The 21,144-nt window shown below is 50.3% G+C and overlaps 2 protein-coding genes across 2 annotated transcripts; one reads left to right on the top strand and one right to left on the bottom strand.

Annotated features, from left to right (window-relative positions):
* Positions 1-4,590: 4,590 nt before the first annotated feature.
* Positions 4,591-8,821, bottom strand: LOC148219441 (lipid transferase CIDEB-like; the record flags this gene model as incomplete). The annotated part of the gene is made up of 4 exons (XM_088157601.1): positions 4,591-5,361; positions 7,047-7,224; positions 7,813-7,962; positions 8,441-8,821. Coding segments are annotated over 4 exons (870 nt in total), but the record flags the coding sequence as incomplete, so codon positions are not given.
* Positions 8,822-9,972: 1,151 nt separating this feature from the next.
* Positions 9,973-21,091, top strand: KAT8 (lysine acetyltransferase 8). The gene is given in 14 exon segments (XM_088157590.1): positions 9,973-10,228; positions 10,666-10,744; positions 11,136-11,307; positions 12,275-12,328; positions 13,209-13,387; positions 14,975-15,027; positions 15,030-15,061; positions 15,138-15,248; positions 15,250-15,279; positions 16,810-16,903; positions 17,612-17,762; positions 19,699-19,802; positions 19,805-19,844; positions 20,709-21,091. Coding segments are annotated over 14 exon segments (1,398 nt in total). The 5' UTR covers positions 9,973-10,002; the 3' UTR covers positions 20,782-21,091.
* The last annotated feature ends 53 nt before the right edge of the window (positions 21,092-21,144 follow it).

Below are 21,144 nucleotides of genomic sequence, written 5' to 3'. Positions count from 1 at the left end.
TGATTTTCATTTTTTCCCCCGTTTTTCACCCCTGTTTTCCTTCCTTTCCTCTCATTTTTTCTCATTTTTCCTCCCCTGTTTATTTTTTCCCTTTTCCCATGAAATTCTTTTTATTCTCTCCCTTTTCCCAACTTTTTTTCCCCCCATTTCTTTTTCCTTTTTTCCCCCCAAAATCCCCATTTCCCCAAAATCCCCAATTTTCTTTCTAAAATTCCGTTTTTTACCTTAAAATCCCCAATTCTCCCATAAAATTCCCATTTTCCTCCTTAAATTTTGTGTTTCCCCCCCCCAAAATCCCATTCTCCCCCCCAAAATCCCTTTTTTTTCCCCTAAAATTCCATTTTCCCCCCTAAAATCACCATTTTTCCTCCCCAATCCCCATTTTTCCCCCAAATCCCCAATTTCCCCCCCCAAATCCCCAATTTTGTCCCCCAAATCCCCAATTTTGTCCCCCAAATCCCCATTTCCCCCCCCCAAAATCCCCATTTTTTCCCCTAAAATTCCCATTTTTTCCCCTTAAATTTTGGTATTTCCCCCCCCTCCCAATCCCCATTTCCCCCCCAAATCCCAATTTCCCCCCCAAATCCCCAATTCCCCCCCAATCCCCATTTCCCCCCCAAAAAATCTCCATTTTTCCCCTAAAATCCCCAATTTCCCATTAAATTTTGGGTTTTTTCCCCCCAAAAATCCCCAATTTCCCCCCTAAAATCCCATTTCCCCCCCTAAAATTCCCATTTTTTCCTCTTAAATTTTGTTTTTTTCCCCCCATCCCCATTTCCCCCCCATCCCCATTTCCCCCCCATCCCAATTTCCCCCCCCAATCCCCATTTCCCCCCCCAAAATCCCCATTTTTCCCCTAAAATTCCCATTTTTTCCCCTTAAATTTTGGTATTTCCCCCCCCCCAATCCCCATTTCCCCTCCCCCAATTCCCATTTTCCCCTCCCCCAATCCCCATTCCCCCCCTCCCCCACTCCCCATTCCCCCCCTCCCCCTCCCCCCAGCCCCTCCCCCCTCTCTCTCCCTGGGGCTCTCTGGCCCTGCAGCTTCTCCTGCACTTCCGGGTCCCCTCCCCCATCGCGGCCGCGCTCTCCTCGCTGCCCCCCCCCGGCCCTGCGGGGCCTCGCGCGGGGCCCCCCCGGGAGCCGCCTCTGGGGGGCGCTGCTGACGTCACCGCGCCTGCCCCGCCCCCTGCGCCGCCGCCTGCTCCGGGCGCTGAGGGTAAAGGCGGGAAAATGGGGGGGGGGAAATGGGATTTTTAAAGGGTTTATGGGGGAAAAATGGGATTTTAAAGGGGTTTTATGGGGGAAAATGGGATTTTTTTAAAGGGGTTTTATGGGGGAAAAATGGGATTTTTAAAGGGGTTTTATGGGGGAAAAATGAGAATTTTTTGGTAAAAAAAATTCTAATTTTTAGGGAGAAAAAATGGATTTTTAGGGGTTTTTTATGGGAAAAAAATCTCAGTTTTGAAGTAAAAATGGGATTTTTAAAGGGGTTTTTGGGGGAAAAATGGGATTTTTTAAAGGGTTTTTTGGGAAAAAAAGAGAATTTTTTGGGTTAAAAAATCTTAATTTTTAGGGAGAAAAAATGGGATTTTTAGGAGTTTTTATGGGGGAAAAATGGGATTTTTAAAGGGGTTTTTTTGGGGGGAAAAATGGGATTTTTTAAAAGGGGTTTTATGGGAAAAATGGGATTTTTGAAGGGGTTTTATGGGGAAAAAATGGATTTTTAAAGGGTTTTTTGGGGGAAAAAATGGGATTTTAAAGGGGTTTTATGGGGGAAAAAATGGGATTTTTAAAGCGGTTTTATGGGGGAAAAATGAGAATTTTTGGGTAAAAAAAATCTTAATTTTTAGGGAGAAAAAAATGGGATTTTTAGGGGTTTTTATGGGAAAAAAATCTCAGTTTTGGGAGTAAAAATGGGATTTTTAAAGGGGTTTTTGGGGGAAAAATGGGATTTTTAAAGGGGTTTTATGGGGAAAATGGGATTTTTGAAGGGTTTTTATGGGGGAAAAATGGGATTTTTGAAGGGGTTTTATGGGGGAAAAATGAGAATTTTTGGGTAAAAAAATCCCAATTTTTAGGGAGAAAAAATGGGATTTTTAGGGTTTTTTGGGGAAGAAAAAATCTCATTTTGGGGGAAAAAATGGGATTTTTTAAAAGGGGTTTTATGGGGAAAAATGGGATTTTTAAAGGGGTTTTATGGGGGAAAATGGGATTTTTTGGGTAAAAAAATCCTAATTTTTAGGGAGAAAAAAAATGGATTTTTAGGGGTTTTTGGGGGGGAAAAAATGAGAATTTTTTGGTAAAAAAATCCTAATTTTTAGGGAGAAAAAATGGTTTTTTTAGGGGTTTTTTTGGGAAAAAAAATATCATTTTTTGGGGAAAAAATGGGATTTTTAAAGGGGTTTATGGGGAAAAATAGGATTTTTTAAAGGGGTTTTATGGGGGAAAAATGGGATTTTAAAGTGGTTTATGGGGGAAAAAATCTCAGTTTTAGGGAGAAAAAATGGGATTTTTAGGGGTTTTTTGGGAAAAAAATCTCAGTTTTTTGGGGAAAAAATGGGATTTTTAAGGAGTTTTATGGGGGAAAAATGGGATTTTAAAGGGGTTTTATGGGGGAAAAAATGGGATTTTTAAAGGGGTTTTATGGGGGAAAAATGAGAATTTTTGGGTAAAAAAATCTAATTTTTAGGGAGAAAAAAAGTCTAAATTTTTAGGCCAAAAAATGAATTTTTGGCCAAAAAAAAAATCAGATTTTTGACTACCAACACTTTCATTTTTGCTAATTATTTTTCTTATAATTTAAGTTAATTTGGGTTAATTTTGGGTTAATTTTAATAATATTTTATAATTTTTTTTTCCATTTATTTCAGGGTCAGTGGCTGCTGCTGGCCCGGGATCGCAGCGGGAGCCGAGTTCTGGACACGGCCTGGGCCACCAGCCCCCTCCCCCAACGAGCCAAGATGGCGGCCGAGCTCGGTATTGGGCTGAAATCCTGGGATTTGGGGAAAATTCGGGATTTTGGGGGATTTTGGGGGATTTTTAGAAGCGATTTTGGGCATTTTTTGGGGGAATTTTGGGTTTTTGGGCCAAAAGTGGCGGCCCGGCGAGCCAAGATGGCGGCGGAGCTGGGATTGGGGTGAAATCCTGGGATTTTGAGAAAATTGGGATTTTGGGGCTTTGTAAATAAAATTTTGTGGCATTTTGAGGGGTTTTTAAAGAGATTGGTGGGGAATTTAAATCGAAATTTGGGGATTTTTCTGGGGGAATTTTGGGTTTTTTGGGCCAAAAGTGGCTGGGCCTGGCGAGCCAAGATGGCGGCCGAGGTCGAGATTGGGGTGAAATCCTGGGATTTTGAGAAAATTTGGGAATTTGGGGATTTGTAAGTAAAATTTTGTGGGATTTTGAGGGGTTTCAAAGGGAATTTAAATCGAAATTTGGGGATTTTGGGGGGGAATTTTGGGTTTTTTTGGGCCAAAAGTGGCCGGGCCTGGGGAGCCAAAATGGCGGCCGAGGTCGAGATTGGGGTGAAATCCCGAGATTTTGGGAAAATTCCTGATTTTGGGGATTTTTAAAAGCGATTTTGGGGTATTTTGGGGATTTTGGAGATTTTTGGGGTTATTTTAGGAAGGATTTTTGGGGTCATTTAGTTTTAATTTGATTTTTGAGGGAATTTTTTTGGGTTATTTTCGGGTGATTTTATGGGGGATTTTGGGTTCTTTTGGGATGATTTTAGGGAGAGTTTTTGGGTTAATTTGGGATAATTGTGGGTGGTTTTATGAGGGATTTTTGGGTTATTTTGGGATTATTTTATGAGGGATTTTTGGGTTATTTTGTGATTATTTTATGGGGATTTTTGGGTTATTTTGTTCTAATTTTAAGAGTTTTTGTGGGTATTTTTGGGTTAATTTGTGATTATTTTATGGGGGATTTGGGGTTATTTTGTGATTATTTTATGAGGGATTTTTATGGTAATTTGGGATTATTTTTGGGGGATTTTCGATTAATTTGTGATTATTTTATGGGATTTTTGGGTTAATTCGTGATTATTTTATGGGGATTTTTGTGGTCATTTTGTTCTAATTTTAGAGTTTTTTGTGAGGGATTTTTGGGTTAATTTGTGATTATTTTAAGGGGGATTTTTGGGTTATTTTCTTCCAATTTACATTTTTTCTGTGTAGGATTTTGGAGTTAATTTGTAATTATTCTATGAGGAATTTTTATCTCATTTTATGCCAACTTCAACAACACTTTTTAAATTAATTTAACCCAATTTTACCCCTTCCCACAAAAAAAAATTTATTTATTTTCACCCTCACACCCCCGAGATTTCCCCTTTTATTTCCCCAAATTTTTTATTTTTTTATTTTTTTATTTTTAAATTTTTTTATTTTTTATTCCCCCAGCCCCCCACCTGTCTCAGCTGCTGGGGGACCCCTGGGGCCGCGGCGCCGCCCGCAGGCTGGGCCTGGAATTGTTCCTGCGGCGCCGGGGAATGCTGGGAACGCCTCCAGCGGGGGGAGGGGCGGGGCCTCAGACCCTGACCCCGCCCCCTCCCGGAGATTCGAAATTAAAACTTTTTATTTTTTTGTTTGTGGGGGTTTTTTTGTAAATTTTTAATGTGGGGTTGAAGGGGAGGGGCGAGGTTTGAGGGGTGGGTGGGGCTTGGGGTGGGCGTGGCTTTGGCGCGAAAGGGGCGTGGCCAAGCGGAATCTTTAATGAGGAAGGCGTGGCTTGACAGGAAGGGGAGGAGCCACCAGGTCGTTGTGGGCGGGACTTAAAGTGGGCGGGTTTGTGTTTTTTTTTTTTTTTCTTGGTGGGCGTGGCTTAACTGGGCCGGGCGGGGCTTCGGGTGGGAGGGGCTTGGGGAAAGGGGGCGTGGTTTAGGGTTTAAAGGGGGGAAATGGGCGGGGTTTACGGTTAAGTGGGCGGGGTTTAAGGGGGAACGGGCGGTTTTAACTGAAATGGGCGTGGCTTAATTGTAGTGGGCGGGGTTTAAGAAAAATTGGGTGGGCTTAACGTAAGTGGGCGTGGTTTGTGGGAGGATTGGGCGGGGTTTCGCTCAAAGTGGGCGTGGTTTGAGGGCATTGGGTGTGGTTAAGGGAACGTGGGCGGGGTTTAAGGGGGAATGGGCGGGGTTTAATTGATCTGGGCGGGGTTTAAGGGAAAACGGGTGTGGTTTAAAGGTGCTGGGCGGGTTTTAATTGATCCGGGCGGGGTTTAAGAGAAGTGGGCGTGGTTTCCCGGCAGGGGGCGGGGTCAGGGTCCCTCCAGGAGGGGGCCTGAGGGCGCCCGAGAGGCCGAGCAGGGCCTGGCCCAGCGCCCGCGTCAGCGACGCCACGGCCCGGAGCAGCTCCCTGGGAGAGACCCCAGAACACCGGAAATCACCGAAATTACCCCAAATACACCCAAAAACGCACAAAAACACCCCAAAAACACCCAAAAACACCCAAAAACGCACAAAAACACCCTAAAAACACCCCAAAACACCCAAAAACGCACAAAAACACCCTAAAAACACCCAAAACGCACAAAAACACCCTAAAAACACCAAAACACACAAAAAATCTCCCCGAAAATAACCAAAACCACCCCAAATCACCCAAAAAATCCAAAAATTACCCCGAAAAACACCCGGAAACATCCGAAATCACCTGAAAACATCCCAAAAAAACCCAAAACCACCCAAAACACTCTAAAAAACACCCCAAAACACACAAAAATCACCCTGAAAATAACCAAAACCACCCCACATCACCCAAAAAAATCCAAAAATTACCCCCAAAAAACCCAAAATTACCCCCAAAACAACCCGAAAACACCCAAAATAACCCCAAAACCACCCCAAAACACCAAAATCACCCCAAATCACCCCCAAAACACCCCGAAAATAACCGAAATCACCCCAGATCACCCGAAAAATCCCAAAATTACCCAAAAAACACCCTGAAAAACACCAAAAACACACAAAATCACCCCAAAACGCCCCCAAAACACCCAAAATTACCCCCAAAAGCCCAAAATTACCCCCAAAATCACCCCCAAAAAACCCCAAAATCCACCCAGGAAAATCCCAAAATTTCCCAAATTCACCCCAAAACCTCGCCCAGATCCGAGGCCCCCGGATTTCAGGGGGATTTGGGGGAATTTTGGCTGAATTTTTGGGGTGAATCCCGGTGATTTTGGGCAGATTTTTTGGGTGATTTTGGCTGATTTTTGGGGTGATTTTTTGGGTTTAATCCCGGTGTTTTTGGGCTCATTTTTGGCTGATTTTTGGGGTGAATCCCGGTGATTTTGGGCTGATTTTGGGCTGATTTTGGGCTGATTTTTGGGGTGATTTTGGCTGATTTTTTGGGCTCATTTTTGGGGTGAATCCCCGCGGTTTTGGGGTGATTTTTGGGCTGATTTTGGGCTGATTTTTGGGGTGAATCCCCGCGGTTTTGGGCTGATTTTGGGCTGATTTTGGCTGATTTTTGGCTCATTTTGGGGCTCATTTTTGGGGCGAATCCCCGCGGTTTTGGGCTGATTTTTGGGGTGAATCCCCGGGGTTTTGGGCTGATTTTTGGGGTGAATCCCCGCGGTTTTGGGCTGATTTTGGGCTGATTTTGGCTGATTTTTGGGATGATTTTGGGCTGATTTTTGGGGCGAATCCCCGCGGTTTTGGGGGTGATTTTTGGGCTGATTTTTGGGGTGAATCCCCGCGGTTTTGGGCTGATTTTGGGCTGATTTTGGCTGATTTTTGGCTCATTTTGGGGCTGATTTTTGGGGTGAATCCCCGCGGTTTTGGGCTGATTTTTGGGCTGATTTTGGGGTGAATTTTTTGGGGTCAATCCCCACGGTTTTGGGCTGATTTGGGGCTGATTTTGGGCTGATTTTTGGGGTGAATCCCCGCGGTTTTCGGATCATTTTTGGGCTGATTTTTGGGGCGAATCCCCGCGGTTTTCGGATCATTTTTGGGCTGATTTTTGGGGCGAATCCCCGCGGTTTTGGGGTGATTTTTGGGCTGATTTTTGGGGCGAATCCCCGCGGTTTCGGGGTTACCTGAGCAGCCCTCTCGGGGCCCAGCCCCCCCAGGTCCCAGCGCACCCCCCGGATCTGAGCCGAGAGCCGGAGCCGCCCCCGGGGGTCGCCCTTGGCCACCGACAGCGAGAGCTGGGCCAGCTCGGGGGGGCCTCGGGGGCCACCACGGGACCCCCCCCCCCAGGTCCCAGCGCGGGGGGGTCTGGGGGGGGGCAGAGAGGGGGAGGGGTCAGGGCCGGGATTTGGGGGGGTTGGGGGGGGGATTTGGGGGGAATTTCAGGGGGTTTTGGGGGATATTTTAGGATAATTTTGGGGATATTTTAAGGGATTTTTGGGATATTTTAGGGGGAATTTGGGATATTTCGGGGTTTGGGGATATTTCAGGGGATATTGGGGATATTTTAGGGGATTTGGGATATTTTAGGGGGATTTTGGGGGGATTTTAGGGGATTTTGGGGGGATTTTAGGGATAATTTAGGGGATTTTGGGGATGTTTTAGGGTAATTTTGGATGTTTTAGGGGATTTTGGGATAATTTTAGGGGGCTTTGGGATATTTTAGGGGGTTTTGGGGATAATTTAGGGGGATTTTGAGGATATTTAGGGTAATTTTGGGATTTTATGGGGATTTGGGAATATTTTAAGGGATTTGGGGATATTTTAGGGAGGTTTTGGGGGATTTTGGGATATTTCAGGGAAATTTTGGTGATATTTTAGGATAATTTTGGGATGTTTTAGGGGATTTTGGGATAATTTTAGGGGGGATTTGGGGATATTTTTGGGGGGGGTCTCACCTGGGGGGGTCTCCCAGCGCTGCCCCTCCCCAATGCCTGCAGGGCGGTGTGGGGGGGGAGGGTCCCAAAAATTCCTCGTCCCTCCACGAGGGTCCCGTCCTCGGCCACCACCAGCGAGAGGGGGAGGGGCAGCCCCAGAGCCGAGCTGGCCTGGCCCGGATTGGGGGAAAAATTTGGGAAATTCGGGGAAATTTGGGGGATTTTGTGGGAAATTGGGGAAATTTGGGGGAAATTTGGGGAAATTTGGGGAAAATTGGGGAAATTTGGGGGATTTTGGGGAAAATTGGGGAAATTTGGGGGAAATTTGGGGGGATTTGGGGGAAATTTGGGTAAAATTGGGGGAAATTGGGGAATTTTTGGGGAACTTTAGGAGGAATTGGGGGATTTGGGGGGAATTTCGGGAAGGGATTTGGATTTTGGGGGGATTTTGGGAGGAATTTTGGGAATTTCAGGACGAATTTTGGGGAATTTCAGGAGGATTTGGGGGAAAATTTGGGGTTTATTAATTAGTGATTCATTAGCGTTCATTAATCAGGGCTTGGCCTCATTAATCAGGGATTAATTAGCGGTCATTAATCGGGAATTAGCCTCATTAATTAGCGATTAATTAGCGCTAATTAAGTCCCACCTGCTCCCGCAGCTCCCCCAGCGACGCCGCCAGGACCCCCCGGGGCCGCCCCTCCCCCACCCCCCCCGGGAGGACCCAGAAGGGCCGGGCCGGGGTGGGGGAGGGGCGGGGGGGGGAGGGGCCCCAAAGGCGCCGGGACACGGAGCTGTGGGGGAGGGGAGGGGCGGTGAGAGACCCCCCAAAAAAACCCGAAAAAATCCCCCAAAAACCCCCCAAAATTACCCAAAAATAACCCAAAATTAACCCAAATTTTACCTGAAAATAACCCAAAATTAACCCAAAAATAAACCCCAAAATAACCGCAAATAAACCCCCCAAAATAAAAAAAATTGTCCAAAAATACCCAAAAAAGAGTCCAAAAATAACCCCAAAATAACCCAAAATTAGCCCAAAAATAACCAAAAAATAGCCCGAAAATAACCCAAAAAATTAACTCCAAAATAAACCCCCCAAAGTCCCAAAAACTGTCCCAAAAATACCCGAAAAAAACCCCCAAGAAGAGCCCCAAAAATAACCCAAAAAACCTCCCCAAATCACCGAAAAATAACCCCCAAATTTTTCCCCAAAATAACCAAAAATAACCAAAAGAAACCAGAAAATAACCCAAAAAATAACCCAAAATAAATCCCCAAAAGTCCCCAAAAATAACCCAAAAAAATCCCTCGAAAACAGCGAAATTCCATCGAATGTCCCCAAAATCCCCTCGACAAAAAAATCCCTCAAAAATTCCCCCAAAATCCCTCAAAATTCCATGAAATTCCCCCCAAAAATTCCAACAAATTCCCAAAAATTCCCCCAAAATCCCCCAAAATCCCCTCAAAAATTCCCCCAAATTCCATCAAATTCTCCCCAAAATTCCCCCAAATTTTCCCCAAAATTCCCCCAATCCCCTCCCCCCCCCCCCCGGTACCGCAGCGCCTCCATCGCTTCCGGGGGGGGCAAAGTCCGCGGTGACGTCACGGTGACGTCACGGCGACGTCACGGAGAGGGGGAGGGGGGAATTTGGGATGAAGAAAAAGGGGAATTTTCACCCAAAAGTTGGAAGTTTGGGGTAAAAAAAAAAAAAAATAATCGGGAATTTGAACTAAAAATTGGGAATTTGGGCCTAAAAGGGGAATTGGGATCCAAACGTGAGGAATCTGCTCCGGGCTCGGCTCTTTTTTGGGCCCGAAAATCCCAATTTTTAAACCCAAAATTCCAATTTTTAGGCCCCAAACCCCATTTGGAACCAATTTCCCAATTTTTAGTCTTCAAATCCCGATTTTTAGCCCCCAAAACCCCAATTTTTAACCCCAAAAATCCCAATTTTTAGGCCTCCGACCTTCTCGCAATGCACCCTGGGATAGCGGCGGACCGTCTCCTAGCGACAACCAAATTCCGCGCTTTACGTTTCCTAGCAACCAATTCCTGTTCTTTACGTCGTCTCCTAGCAACCAATTCCCGCTCTTTACGTCGTCTCCTAGCAACCAAGCCGCGCCTTTTATGGCGCCTCCTGTCGACGAAACCCCGCCCCTTCTGGCGTCTCATAGCGACGCATTGCGTCACTTCCGGCGCGCTCCAAGATGGCGGCGGCGAGCGGCGGCGGCCCCGGAGCGGCCGCGGAGGCCCCGGGAGGCTCCGGGGGAGCCCCGGGCGGGCCCCGAGCGGCTCCGGAGGCTCCCGGGGGGCCCGGGGGGGGTCCCGGGGCCGCGCGGGGCCCTCAGGGAGCGGCGGGGCCTGCGCGGGACGCGGAGGTGGCGGTGGAGATCGGGGAGACGTATCTGTGCAGGAGGGCCGATGGCAGCTGGCGTGAGTGCTGCGGGACTGGGAGGACTGGGAGGGAACTGGAGGGAACTGGGAGGGAACTGGGAGGGGACTGGAGGGGACTGGGAGGAGTGGAAGGGACTGGGAGGGGACTGGAAGCGAACTGGGAGGGGACTGGGAGGACTGGGAGGGGACTGGGATGGGATACTGGGATGGATACTGGGATTTTTGGGAGTGGGATACTGGGAATGGGGGACTGGGAATACTGGGGATACTGGGGATACTGGAATGGGGATCGGGGGGTGGGAGACTGGTCCCAGTCCCATTTTCCAGCCCTCCCAGTCCCTTACTGGTTCACAACTGGTCCCAGTCCCCTTCTAGTCCTCTGTTCCCAGTCCGTTACTGGTCCCAGTTTGTTCCCAGTCCATTCCAGTGCATTCCCAGTCCGTTCCCAGTCCGTTACTGGTCCCAGTTTGTTCCAGACTCGGCCGAGGTGATCCAGTCCCGCCTGAACGAGCAGGAGGCGCGCGAGGAATTCTACGTGCACTACGTGGGCTGTGAGTGCTGAACTGGGACAAACTGGGACAAACTGGACACACTGGGACACACTGGAGGGACTGGGGGGGGATTGAGATGGATTGGGGATGGTTCCCAGTGCTCCCAGTACAAACCAGTGCTCCCAGTTGACCTCAAACCGTGCGGATTTCGGGAGATTTGAAGGCACTGGGCTGGGTGGGGATGGCCCCAGTGCTCCCAGTATAAACCAGTGCTCCCAGTTAACTCCAGACCAGGGGGATTGGGAAGGACAGGATGACCTGGGATGGTTCCCAGTGCTCCCAGTGCTCCCAGTACACCCCAAACCGTGGGGATTTGGGGAGATTTGCAGGCGCTGGGGATGGCTGGGGTGCACCGGGGGTTTCCCAGCGCTCCCAGTACAAACCAGTGCTCCCAGTTAACGTCGGCTGGACGAGTGGGTGGACAGGAACCGGCTGGCTCTGTCCAAGAGCCTCAAGGAGGCCGCCCAGAAGAGCTCGGAGCCCTTCCTGGGGGAGCTGGCGGAGCCCGAGCGCAAAATCACCCGGAACCAGAAACGCAAACACGACGAGATCAACCACGTGCAGAAGGTACTGGGAGGGACTGGAGGCGACTGGGAGGGACTGGGATGGACTGGGAGGCGACTGGGAGGGACTGGGAGGCGACTGGGGAGGCCGACTGGGAGGGACTGGGAGGGACTGGGAGGGACTGGGAGGCGACTGGGAGGGACTGGGAGGCGACTGGGATGGACTGGGAGGGACTGGGATGGACTGGGAAGGACTGGGAGGGACTGGGAGGGACTGGGAGGGACTGGGAGGGACTGGGATGGACTGGAGGGACTGGGATGGACTGGGAGGGACTGGGATGGACTGGGAGGGGACTGGGATGGACTGGGAGGGGACTGGGATGGACTGGGACACATTGGGATAAACTGGGAGGGACTGGGACACTCTGGGAGGGGATTGGAATAAACTGGGAGGGACTGGGATGGACTGGGAGGGACTGGGAGGGACTGGGATGGACTGGGATGGATTGGGAGCGACTGGGAGGGACTGGGAGGGAACTGGGAGGGACTGGAGGGGAACTGGGAGGGACTGGGAGGAACTGGGAGGGACTGGGACACACTGGGAGGGACTGGGAGGGACTGGGACACACTGGGAGGGGATTGGGATAAACTGGGAGGGACTGGGATGGAGTTAAAGGGGACTGGGACACACTGGGAGGGACTGGGATACACTGGGACAAACTGGGATACACTGGGAGGGGATTGGGAATAAACTGGGAGAGACTGGGAGCAAGTTAGAGGGGATTGGAAGTGACTGGGAGGGACTGGGATAACTGGAGCGACTGGGACACACTGGGAGGGGATTGGGGGGACTGGGATAAACTGGAGGGACTGGGAGTGAAGTAAAGGGGTCTGGAGCATGTTGAGTACTGGTCCCTGCTGGTTTTTACTGGTGTGTACTGGTTTGTGTTGGTTGCTACTGGTCCAAACTGGTTTATACTGGTCCAAACTGGTCCATACTGGTCCTTACTGGTCCAAACTGGTTTTTGCAGACCTATGCTGAGATGGACCCGACCACGGCGGCGCTGGAGAAGGAGCACGAGGCCGTGAGTGGGAATGGGGGGGGGGGGGATCCCAAAATTCCACCTGTGCCCAGGTGAGCCCCAGGTGTGCCCTGGTGAGCCCCAGGTGTGCCCAGGTGTGCCCAGGTGTGCCCCAGGTGTGCTCTGGTGAGCCCCAGGTGTGCCCAGGTGAGCCCCAGGTGTGCACAGGTGAGCCCCAGGTGTGCACAGGTGAGCCCCAGGTGTGCACAGGTGTGCCCAGGTGAGCCCCAGGTGTGCCCCTGGTGAGCCCCAGGTGTGCACAGGTGAGCCCCAGGTGTGCACAGGTGTGCCCAGGTGAGCCCCAGGTGTGCACAGGTGATCCCCAGGTGAGCCCCAGGTGTGCACAGGTGTGCCCAGGTGTGCCCTGGTGAGCCCCAGGTGTGGAAAATTTTTTGGGATTTTTTGAGGATTTTTTAAAGGGATTTTTATGTGATTTTTTGGGGGATTTTTTCTGGGATTTTTTTTTTTTTATTTTGGGCTCTCCAGGTGTGCCCAGGTGCGTTCACCTGTCCTGTCCAGATCACCAAGGTGAATTCCTGGACAAAAATCACTTCAGGCACACCTGGAGATCCTCACCTGGGCCGGGTTTTGTCATTTTTGGGGCCGTTTTTTATGCGATTTTTTGGGGGATTTTTCTGGGGGATTTTGGGCTCTCCAGGTGTGCCCAGGTGCGCTCACCTGTCTTGTCCAGATCACCAAGGTGAATTCCTGACAGGATCCCCATTGGCCACACCTGGAAATCCTCACCTGGGGAAGATTTAGGGCATTTTTAGGACGTTTTTTATGGGATTTTTTGGGGGATTTTTTCCGGGATTTTTTTGGGGGGGATTTTGGGGCTCTCACAGGTGTGCCCAGGTGCGCTCACCTGGTCTCACCTGTGCAGATCACCAAGGTGAAGTACGTGGACAAGATCCACATCGGGCACTACGAGATCGACGCCTGGTACTTCTCGCCCTTCCCGGAGGATTATGGGAAGCAGCCGAAGCTCTGGATCTGCGAGTTCTGCCTCAAGTACATGAAATACGAGAGGAGCTTCCGCTGCACCTGGTGAGCGCACCTGGGCACACCTGGGACACACCTGGGCACACCTGGGACACACCTGGGCACACCTGGGGGCAGCTGGGGCACCTGGGATACAGCTGGGGCACCTGGGATACACCTGGGGGCAGCTGGGTACACCTGGGGGCACCTGGGGGCAGCTGGGATACAGCTGGGCACACCTGGGTACACCTGGGGGGGCACCTGGGATACACTTGGGCACACCTGGGTACACCTGGGATACAGCTGGGGGCACCTGGGATACACCTGGGCACACCTGGGTACACCTGGGATACAGCTGGGGGCACCTGGGATACACCTGGCACACCTGGGGGCAGCTGGGGGCAGCTGGGATACAGCTGGGGGCACCTGGGGACACCTGGGATACACCTGGGATACACCTGGGGACACCTGGGGGCAGCTGGGGGCAGCTGGATACACCTGGGATACACCTGGGGGCACCTGGGATACACCTGGGCACACCTGGGTACACCTAGGATACAGCTGGGGGCACCTGGGATACACCTGGGGGCACCTGGATACACCTGGGATATGCCTGGGGCCCTGACTGCTGGGTTCCACGTGGGGCAACACTGGGCACTCACCTGTCTCACCTGTCCATGTCTCACCTGTTTCTCTCACCTGTCCATATGTCACCTGTGTCTCACCTGTGTGTCACTGTGTCTCGCTTGTCTCAACCTGTCCATCTCTCATTTGTATCTCACCTGTTTCACTTGTATCTCATTTGTCTCACCTGTGTCTCACCTCTCCATGTCTCACTTGTATCTCACCTGTCTCTCTCACCTGTTTCTCACCTGTTTCTCACTTCTCACCTGTCTCTCATCTGTCTGTCTCGCCTGTCTCACCTGTGTCTTACCTGTCTCTCACCTGTTTCTCTCACTGTGTCTCACCTGTGTCTCACCTGTATCTCACCTGTGTCTCACCTGTGTCACTTGTGTCTCACCTGTGTCTCACCTGTGTGTCCCCTGTGTCTCTCACCTGTGTCACCTGTGTCTCACCTGTGTCTCACTGTGTGTCTCACCTGTCTCACCTGTGTGTCTCACCTGTGTGTCTCACCTGTGTCTCACCTGTGTCTCACCTGTGTCACCTGTGTCACCTGTATCTCACCTGTCTCACCTGTGTCTCACCTGTCTCACCTGTGTCTCACCTGTGTCTCACCTGTGTCTCACCTGTGTCTCACCTGTGTCTCACCTGTGTCTCACCTGTGTGTCTCACCTGTCTCTCACCTGTCTCTCACCTGTCTCACCTGTCTCTCACACTGTCTCTCACCTGTCTCTCACCTGTGTCTCACCTGTGTCTCACCTGTGTCTCACCTGTCTCTCACCTGTCTCTCACCTGTATCTCACCTGTGTGTCTCACCTGTATCTCACCTGTGTGTCTTACCTGTCTCACCTGTGTCTCACCTGTGTCTCACCTATGTCACCTGTGTCTCACCTGTGTCTCACCTGTCTCACCTGTCTCACCTGTGTGTCTCACCTGTGTCTCACCTGTGTCACCTGTGTGTCTCACCTGTGTCTCACGTGTCTCACCTGTCTCACCTGTGTCACCTGTGTCACCTGTGTCTCACCTGTGTGTGTCACCTGTGCAGGCGCAGTGTCAGTGGCGGCAGCCGCCGGGCCGTGAGATTTACCGCAAGGGAAACATCTCGTGTACGAGGTGGACGGCAAGGACCACAAGGTGAGCCCAGCTGTGCCCAGGTGCGTGCCCAGGTGTGCCCAGGTGAGCTCAGGTGAGCTCAGGTGAGCTCTGTCAGATCTATTGCCAGAACCTGTGCCTGCTGGCCAAGCTGTTCCTGGACCACAAGACTCTTTACTTCGACGTGGAGCCCTTCGTGTTCTACCTGCTCACCGAGGTGGATCGCCAGGGGGGCGCACATCGTGGGCTACTTCTCCAAGGTGGGCACACCTGGGCACTCACCTGGCACACCTGGGCGCTCACCTGGCACACCTGGGCGCTCACCTGGCACACCTGGGCGCTCACCTGGCACACCTGGGCACTCACCTGGCACACCTGGGGGGCTGGGGACACACCTGGGCACTCACCTGGCACACCTGGGCACTCACCTGGCACACCTGGGGGGCTGGGGACACACCTGGGCACTCATTTGTGACGCCTGGGGGGCTGGGGACACACCTGGGATACACCTGCGGGCACCTGGACACACCTGGGCACTCACCTGTCACACCTGGGGGCACCTGGGCACTCACCTGGGTTATCCTGTGTGTGTGTGTTACCTTACCTGTGTCACTTCGTGGGTTACTTCTCCAAGGTGGGCACACCTGGGGGACTGGGGACACACCTGGACACTCACCTGGACATACCTGGGGGCACCTGGGCACTCACCTGGGACACACCTGGGGGCTGGGGACACACCTGGGGGCACCTGGGCGCTCACCTGGGCACACCTGGGGGACACACCTGGGCACTCACTTGTGACGCCTGGGGGGCTGGGGACACACCTGGGCACTCACCTGTCACACTTGGGGCACCTGAGGGGGCTGGGGACACACCTGAGCACACCTGAGATACACCTGGGGGCACCTGGGCACTCACCTGGACACACCTGGGGGAATGGGGACACACCTGGGCACACCTGGGACACACCTGGGCACACCTGGGGGACTGGGGACACACCTGGGCACACCTGGGGACACACCTGGGCACACCTGGGGGACTGGGGACACACCTGGGCACTCACCTGGGCACAGCAAAGAAATTCCCAGACAGGAATGACGTCACCTGCGTTCCCTGAACGTCCCAAAAATCCCAAAAAATCCCAAAATTCCCGAATTTTTTCAGCATTTTTCGCCCCCCCAGCGTCCAAAAACGATCCCAAAATTCCGGAATTTTCGGGAATTTTCCCAAAATTCCAATTTTTTACAGGAAAAGGAGTCCCCAGACAGGAACAACATCAATTCCATATCCCAAAAAAATCCCCCAAAAAATCCCAAAATTCCCGAATTTTTTCGGCGTTTTCGCCCCTCCAGCGTCCAAAAATTGATCCCAAAATTCCGGAATTTTCGGGAATTTTCCCAAAATTCCAATTTTTTGCAGGAAAAGGAGTCCCCAGACGGGAACAACATTAATTCCATAACCCAAAAAAAATCCAAAAAAAATCCAAAAAAATTCCAAAAAAATCCCAAAATTCCCGAATTTTTTCGGCGTTTTCCCCCCCCCAGCGTCCAAAAATGATCCCAAAATTCCGGAATTTTCGGGAATTTTCCCAAAATTCCCATTTTTTTCCAGGAAAAGGAGTCCCCAGACAGGAACAACATTAATTCCATATCCAAAAAAAATCCCAAAAAATCCCCAAAAAATCCCAAAATTCCCGAATTTTTTCGGCGTTTTCACCCCCACAATGTCCAAAAATGATCCCAAAATTCCAGAATTTTCGGGAATTTTCCCAAAATTCCAATTTTTTGCAGGAAAAGGAGTCCCCAGACGGGAACAACGTCGCCTGCATCCTGACCCTGCCCCCGTACCAGCGCCGAGGATACGGAAAATTCCTGATTGCCTTCAGTCAGTGCCCCAAAATTTGGGAATTTTTGGAATTTTTGGGGTCCTAAAAATCGGGATGGGGTCCTAAAATAAAAGGGAGGAAAAAAATTTGGGGGTGGAAAGGAAAAAAAAAATTGAGGGGGAATTGTTGGGGGAATTAAAAAAAAAAAAATTAAAATAAAATTTGGGATTGGGGATCCTGAGGGTCCCCGAAAATTTGGGAAAATTTTGGGAAGGTTCCTTAAAAAAAAAATTGAAAAACCGGGGGGAGGATCCCAAAAATTAAAAAGGGGAAATTTTTAGGGAACAAAAAAAAAAAAAAAAAAAGTCCTAAAAATTTGGGAATTTCTGGGGGGAATTTTGGGAATTTTTTGGGGAGTTTTGGGAATTTTTGGGGGGAGTTTTGGGAATTTTTGGGGGGAGTTTTGGGAATTTTTGGGGTTTTTTGGGATTCTCTAAAATCTGTGAATTCCCTGGAATTCTGGGCTGGGATTTTGATGGTTTTTTGGGTGGAATTTGTGGGATTTTGGTGAATTTGGGGTGGATTTCCAGGTTATGAGCTGTCTAAGCTGGAGAGCACCGGGGTGGAAATTTGGGATTTTCTGAGGGAATTTGGGGGATTTTTGGGATCCCCTGGAATCTGTGAATTCCCTGGAATTCTGGGCTGGGATTTTGATGATTTTTGGGTGGAATTTGTGGGATTTTGGTGAATTTGGGGTGGATTTCCAGGTTATGAGCTGTCCAAGCTGGAGAGCACCGTGGGCTCCCCGGAGAAGCCGCTCTCGGACCTGGGCAAGCTCAGCTACCGCAGTTACTGGTCCTGGGTGCTGCTGGAGATCCTCAGGGACTTCCGGGGGACCCTCTCCATCAAGGACCTCAGGTAGGACCAGTAAAAACCAGTATGGACCAGTACAAACCAGTATAGACCAGTATAGACCCAAAAAACCCCATAGAAACGCATAGAAACCAGTACAGACCAGTACAGACCAGTATAGAACCTGGGCCTGGGAGATCCTCAGGGACTTCCGGGGGTCTCTGTCCATCAAGGACCTCAGGTAGGACCAGTATAAACCAGTACAAACCAGTACAAACCAGTATAGACCAGTATAGACCCAAAAAAACCCATAGAAATCCATAGAAACCAGTACAGACCAGTACAGACCAGTATAGAACCTGGGCCTGGGAGATCCTCAGGGACTTCCGGGGGTCTCTGTCCATCAAGGACCTCAGGTAGGACCAGTACAAACCAGTATGGACCAGTACAAACCAGTATGGACCAGTACAAACCAGTATAGACCAGTACAAACCAGTATAGACCAGTATAGACCCAAAAAACCCCATAGAAATACATAGAAACCAGTACAGACCAGTACAGACCAGTATAGAACCTGGGCCTGGGAGATCCTCAGGGACTTCCCTGTCCATCAAGGACCTCAGGTAGGACCAGTATAAACCAGTTTAAACCAGTATAGACCAGTATAGACCAGTATGGATCCAAAAAACCCCATAGAAATGCATAGGAACCAGTACAAACCAGTATAAACCAGTACAAACCTTGGTACTGGGAGATCCTCAGGGACTTCCCTGTCCATCAGGGAGCTCAGGTAGGACCAGTAAAAACCAGTATGGACCAGTATAGATCCCAAAAACGCCATAGAAATGCATAGAAACCAGTATAAACCAATATAGACCAGTATAAACCAGTATAGACCAGTATGGATCCATAAAGCCCCATAAAAGCAGTGTAAGGCAGTGGAGGGCAGTAATGGTCAGTGGTCACTCGGTGGTCACTCTCAGTGGTCAGGGGTCACTCAGTGGTCACAGTGGTCACTCAGGGTCACTCAGGGGTCATTGGGGTCACTCTGGGGTCACTCAGGGGTCACTCAGTGGTCACTCAGGGTCACTCAGGGTCACTCGGTGGTCACTCGGTGGTCACTCTCAGTGGTCAGTGGTCACTCCCGTGGGTCAGTGGTCACAGTGGTCACTCGGTGGTCACTCTCAGTGGTCAGTGGTCACTCTCAGTGGTCAGTGGTCACTCGGTGGTCACTCAGTGGTCACTCTGTCCAGCCAGATGACCAGCATCACGCAGACTGACATCATCAGCCCCAGTGCTCAGTGCCGTGTGCTGTGTGCTCAGTGCTCACAGTGCTCACAGTGGTCACTCGGTGGTCACTCTCAGTGGTCAGTGGTCACTCTCAGTGGTCAGTGGTCACTCAGTGGTCACTCAGTGGTCACTCTGTGTCCAGTCAGATGACCAGCATCACGCAGACTGACATCATCAGCCCCAGTGCTCAGTGCCGTGGGCTGTGGTGCTCAGTGCTCACAGTGCTCACAGTGGTCACTCGGTGGTCACTCGGTGGTCACTCTCAGTGGTCAGTGGTCACTCGGTGGTCACTCAGTGGTCACTCTGTGTCCAGTCAGATGACCAGCATCACGCAGACTGACATCATCAGCCCCAGTGCTCAGTGCCGTGTGCTGTGTGCTCAGGGGTCACAGTGCTCACTCTCAGTGGTCAGTGCTCACAGTGGTCACTCGGTGGTCACTCTCAGTGGTCAGTGGTCACTCCCGTGGGTCAATGGTCACAGTGGTCACTCAGTGGTCACTCAGTGGTCACTCTGTCCAGTCAGATGACCAGCATCACGCAGACTGACATCATCAGCCCAGTGCTCAGTGCCGTGTGCTGTGTGCTCAGTGCTCACAGTGCTCACTCAGTGGTCACAGTGGTCACTCGGTGGTCACTCTCAGTGGTCAGTGGTCACTCTCAGTGGTCAGTGGTCACTCTCAGTGGTCAGTGGTCACTCAGTGGTCACTCTCAGTCAGATGACCAGCATCACGCAGACTGACATCATCAGCACGCTGCAGTCTCTCAACATGGTCAAGTACTGGAAGGGGCAGCACGTGATCTGCGTCACGCCCAAGCTGGTGAGGAGCACCTCAAGAGCGCCCAGTACAAGAAGCCGCCCATCCACCGGTCCGTAATTAGCCTAATTAGCTCCTTAATTAGCTCCTTAATTAGCTCCTTAATTAGCTCCCCTCCGTAGCCCCGCCCTGCTGATTGGGCGCTTTCATTAATCCCGCGCTGAGCGTTGATGGAAATCCCCACATCCCCCCCCCCCCCCCCGGAATGGTTCGGTCCAGGAATGCCCTTTAATTAATTTCCCTTAATGATCCCCTCCCTTAATTAATTTTCATTGATGGTCGCCACTCTAATGAGCCTTTCAATGAATAATGTGGTCATTAATTAATATTCCTTAATGAGCTCCCGCTAATGGACACCCCCCCCCGGGAATGGTGTTGAATGGTTCAGTCCAGAAATTCCTCTTAATTAATCTCCCTTAATGACTCCCCTTAATTAATCTCCCTTAATGACCCCCCTTAATTAACCGCCCTTAACGATCCCCTTAATTAACCGCCTTTAATGACCCCCTTAATTAATTGCCCATAATTACCCCCCAATTAACTCTGTAATGATTCCTTAATTACCCCGTTAATTAGCCCTATTAATCCCCATTAATACTCCTCTAATTAACCCAATTAATGATCCTGCCTTAACGAGCTTTGGCAATTAATGACCTCACCTTAATGATTCTAATGAATCCTATTAATGCCTTTTTAATTACCCCTGATTAATCCTATTAATGTGTTTTTTCTCCTTAATTACCTCCCCTAATTAACGCTGTTAATGACTCCCCCCATTACCAATCCCCCCCTTAATCACCCCTATTAACAACGCCCCATTAATTACCCTCTTATTAATCCCCCCCCCAATTAATTACAGCCCCTGTGGGTGGATGGGGAGGTTAATTAACGCTAATTAATTACCGTTAATTGCAGTGGACTCCATCTGCCTGCGCTGGGCCCCCCCGAAGCACAAACAGGCCAAGGTGGCCAAGAAGTGAAATTTTGGGATTTTCACCCCAAATTTTGGGATTTTCACCAAATTTTGGGATTTTCACCCCAAATTTTGGGATTTTCCCTCCTTCATTTCCGGATTTTTCCCTCATTTTTTGGGATTTTCCCCAAATTTGGGGGTTTTTTTCCCCGAATTTTGGGGTTTTTCCCCTCAAATTCTGGAGTTTTCCCTCCTTCATTTTTGGGGTTTTTTTTCCCAATTTTTTTGGGGTTTTCTCCTCCAATTTTGTTTTTTTTTTCCCCCCTCAATTTCCGGCTTTCCCAAATTTGGGGTCCCCCATTTCCCTCCCTCTCCACCCCCCCCCCCCCCCAATTTGGGGACCCCCCACCCCAAATAAAGCAGGAAAAGG

Source organism: Sturnus vulgaris, unplaced genomic scaffold (assembly GCF_052056855.1).
Source record: "Sturnus vulgaris isolate bStuVul1 unplaced genomic scaffold, bStuVul1.hap1 Scaffold_1139, whole genome shotgun sequence".
Lineage (NCBI taxonomy): Eukaryota > Metazoa > Chordata > Aves > Passeriformes > Sturnidae > Sturnus > Sturnus vulgaris.
Note: the sequence above shows the minus strand (reverse complement) of the source record. Positions and strands in the feature narration are given on the sequence as shown.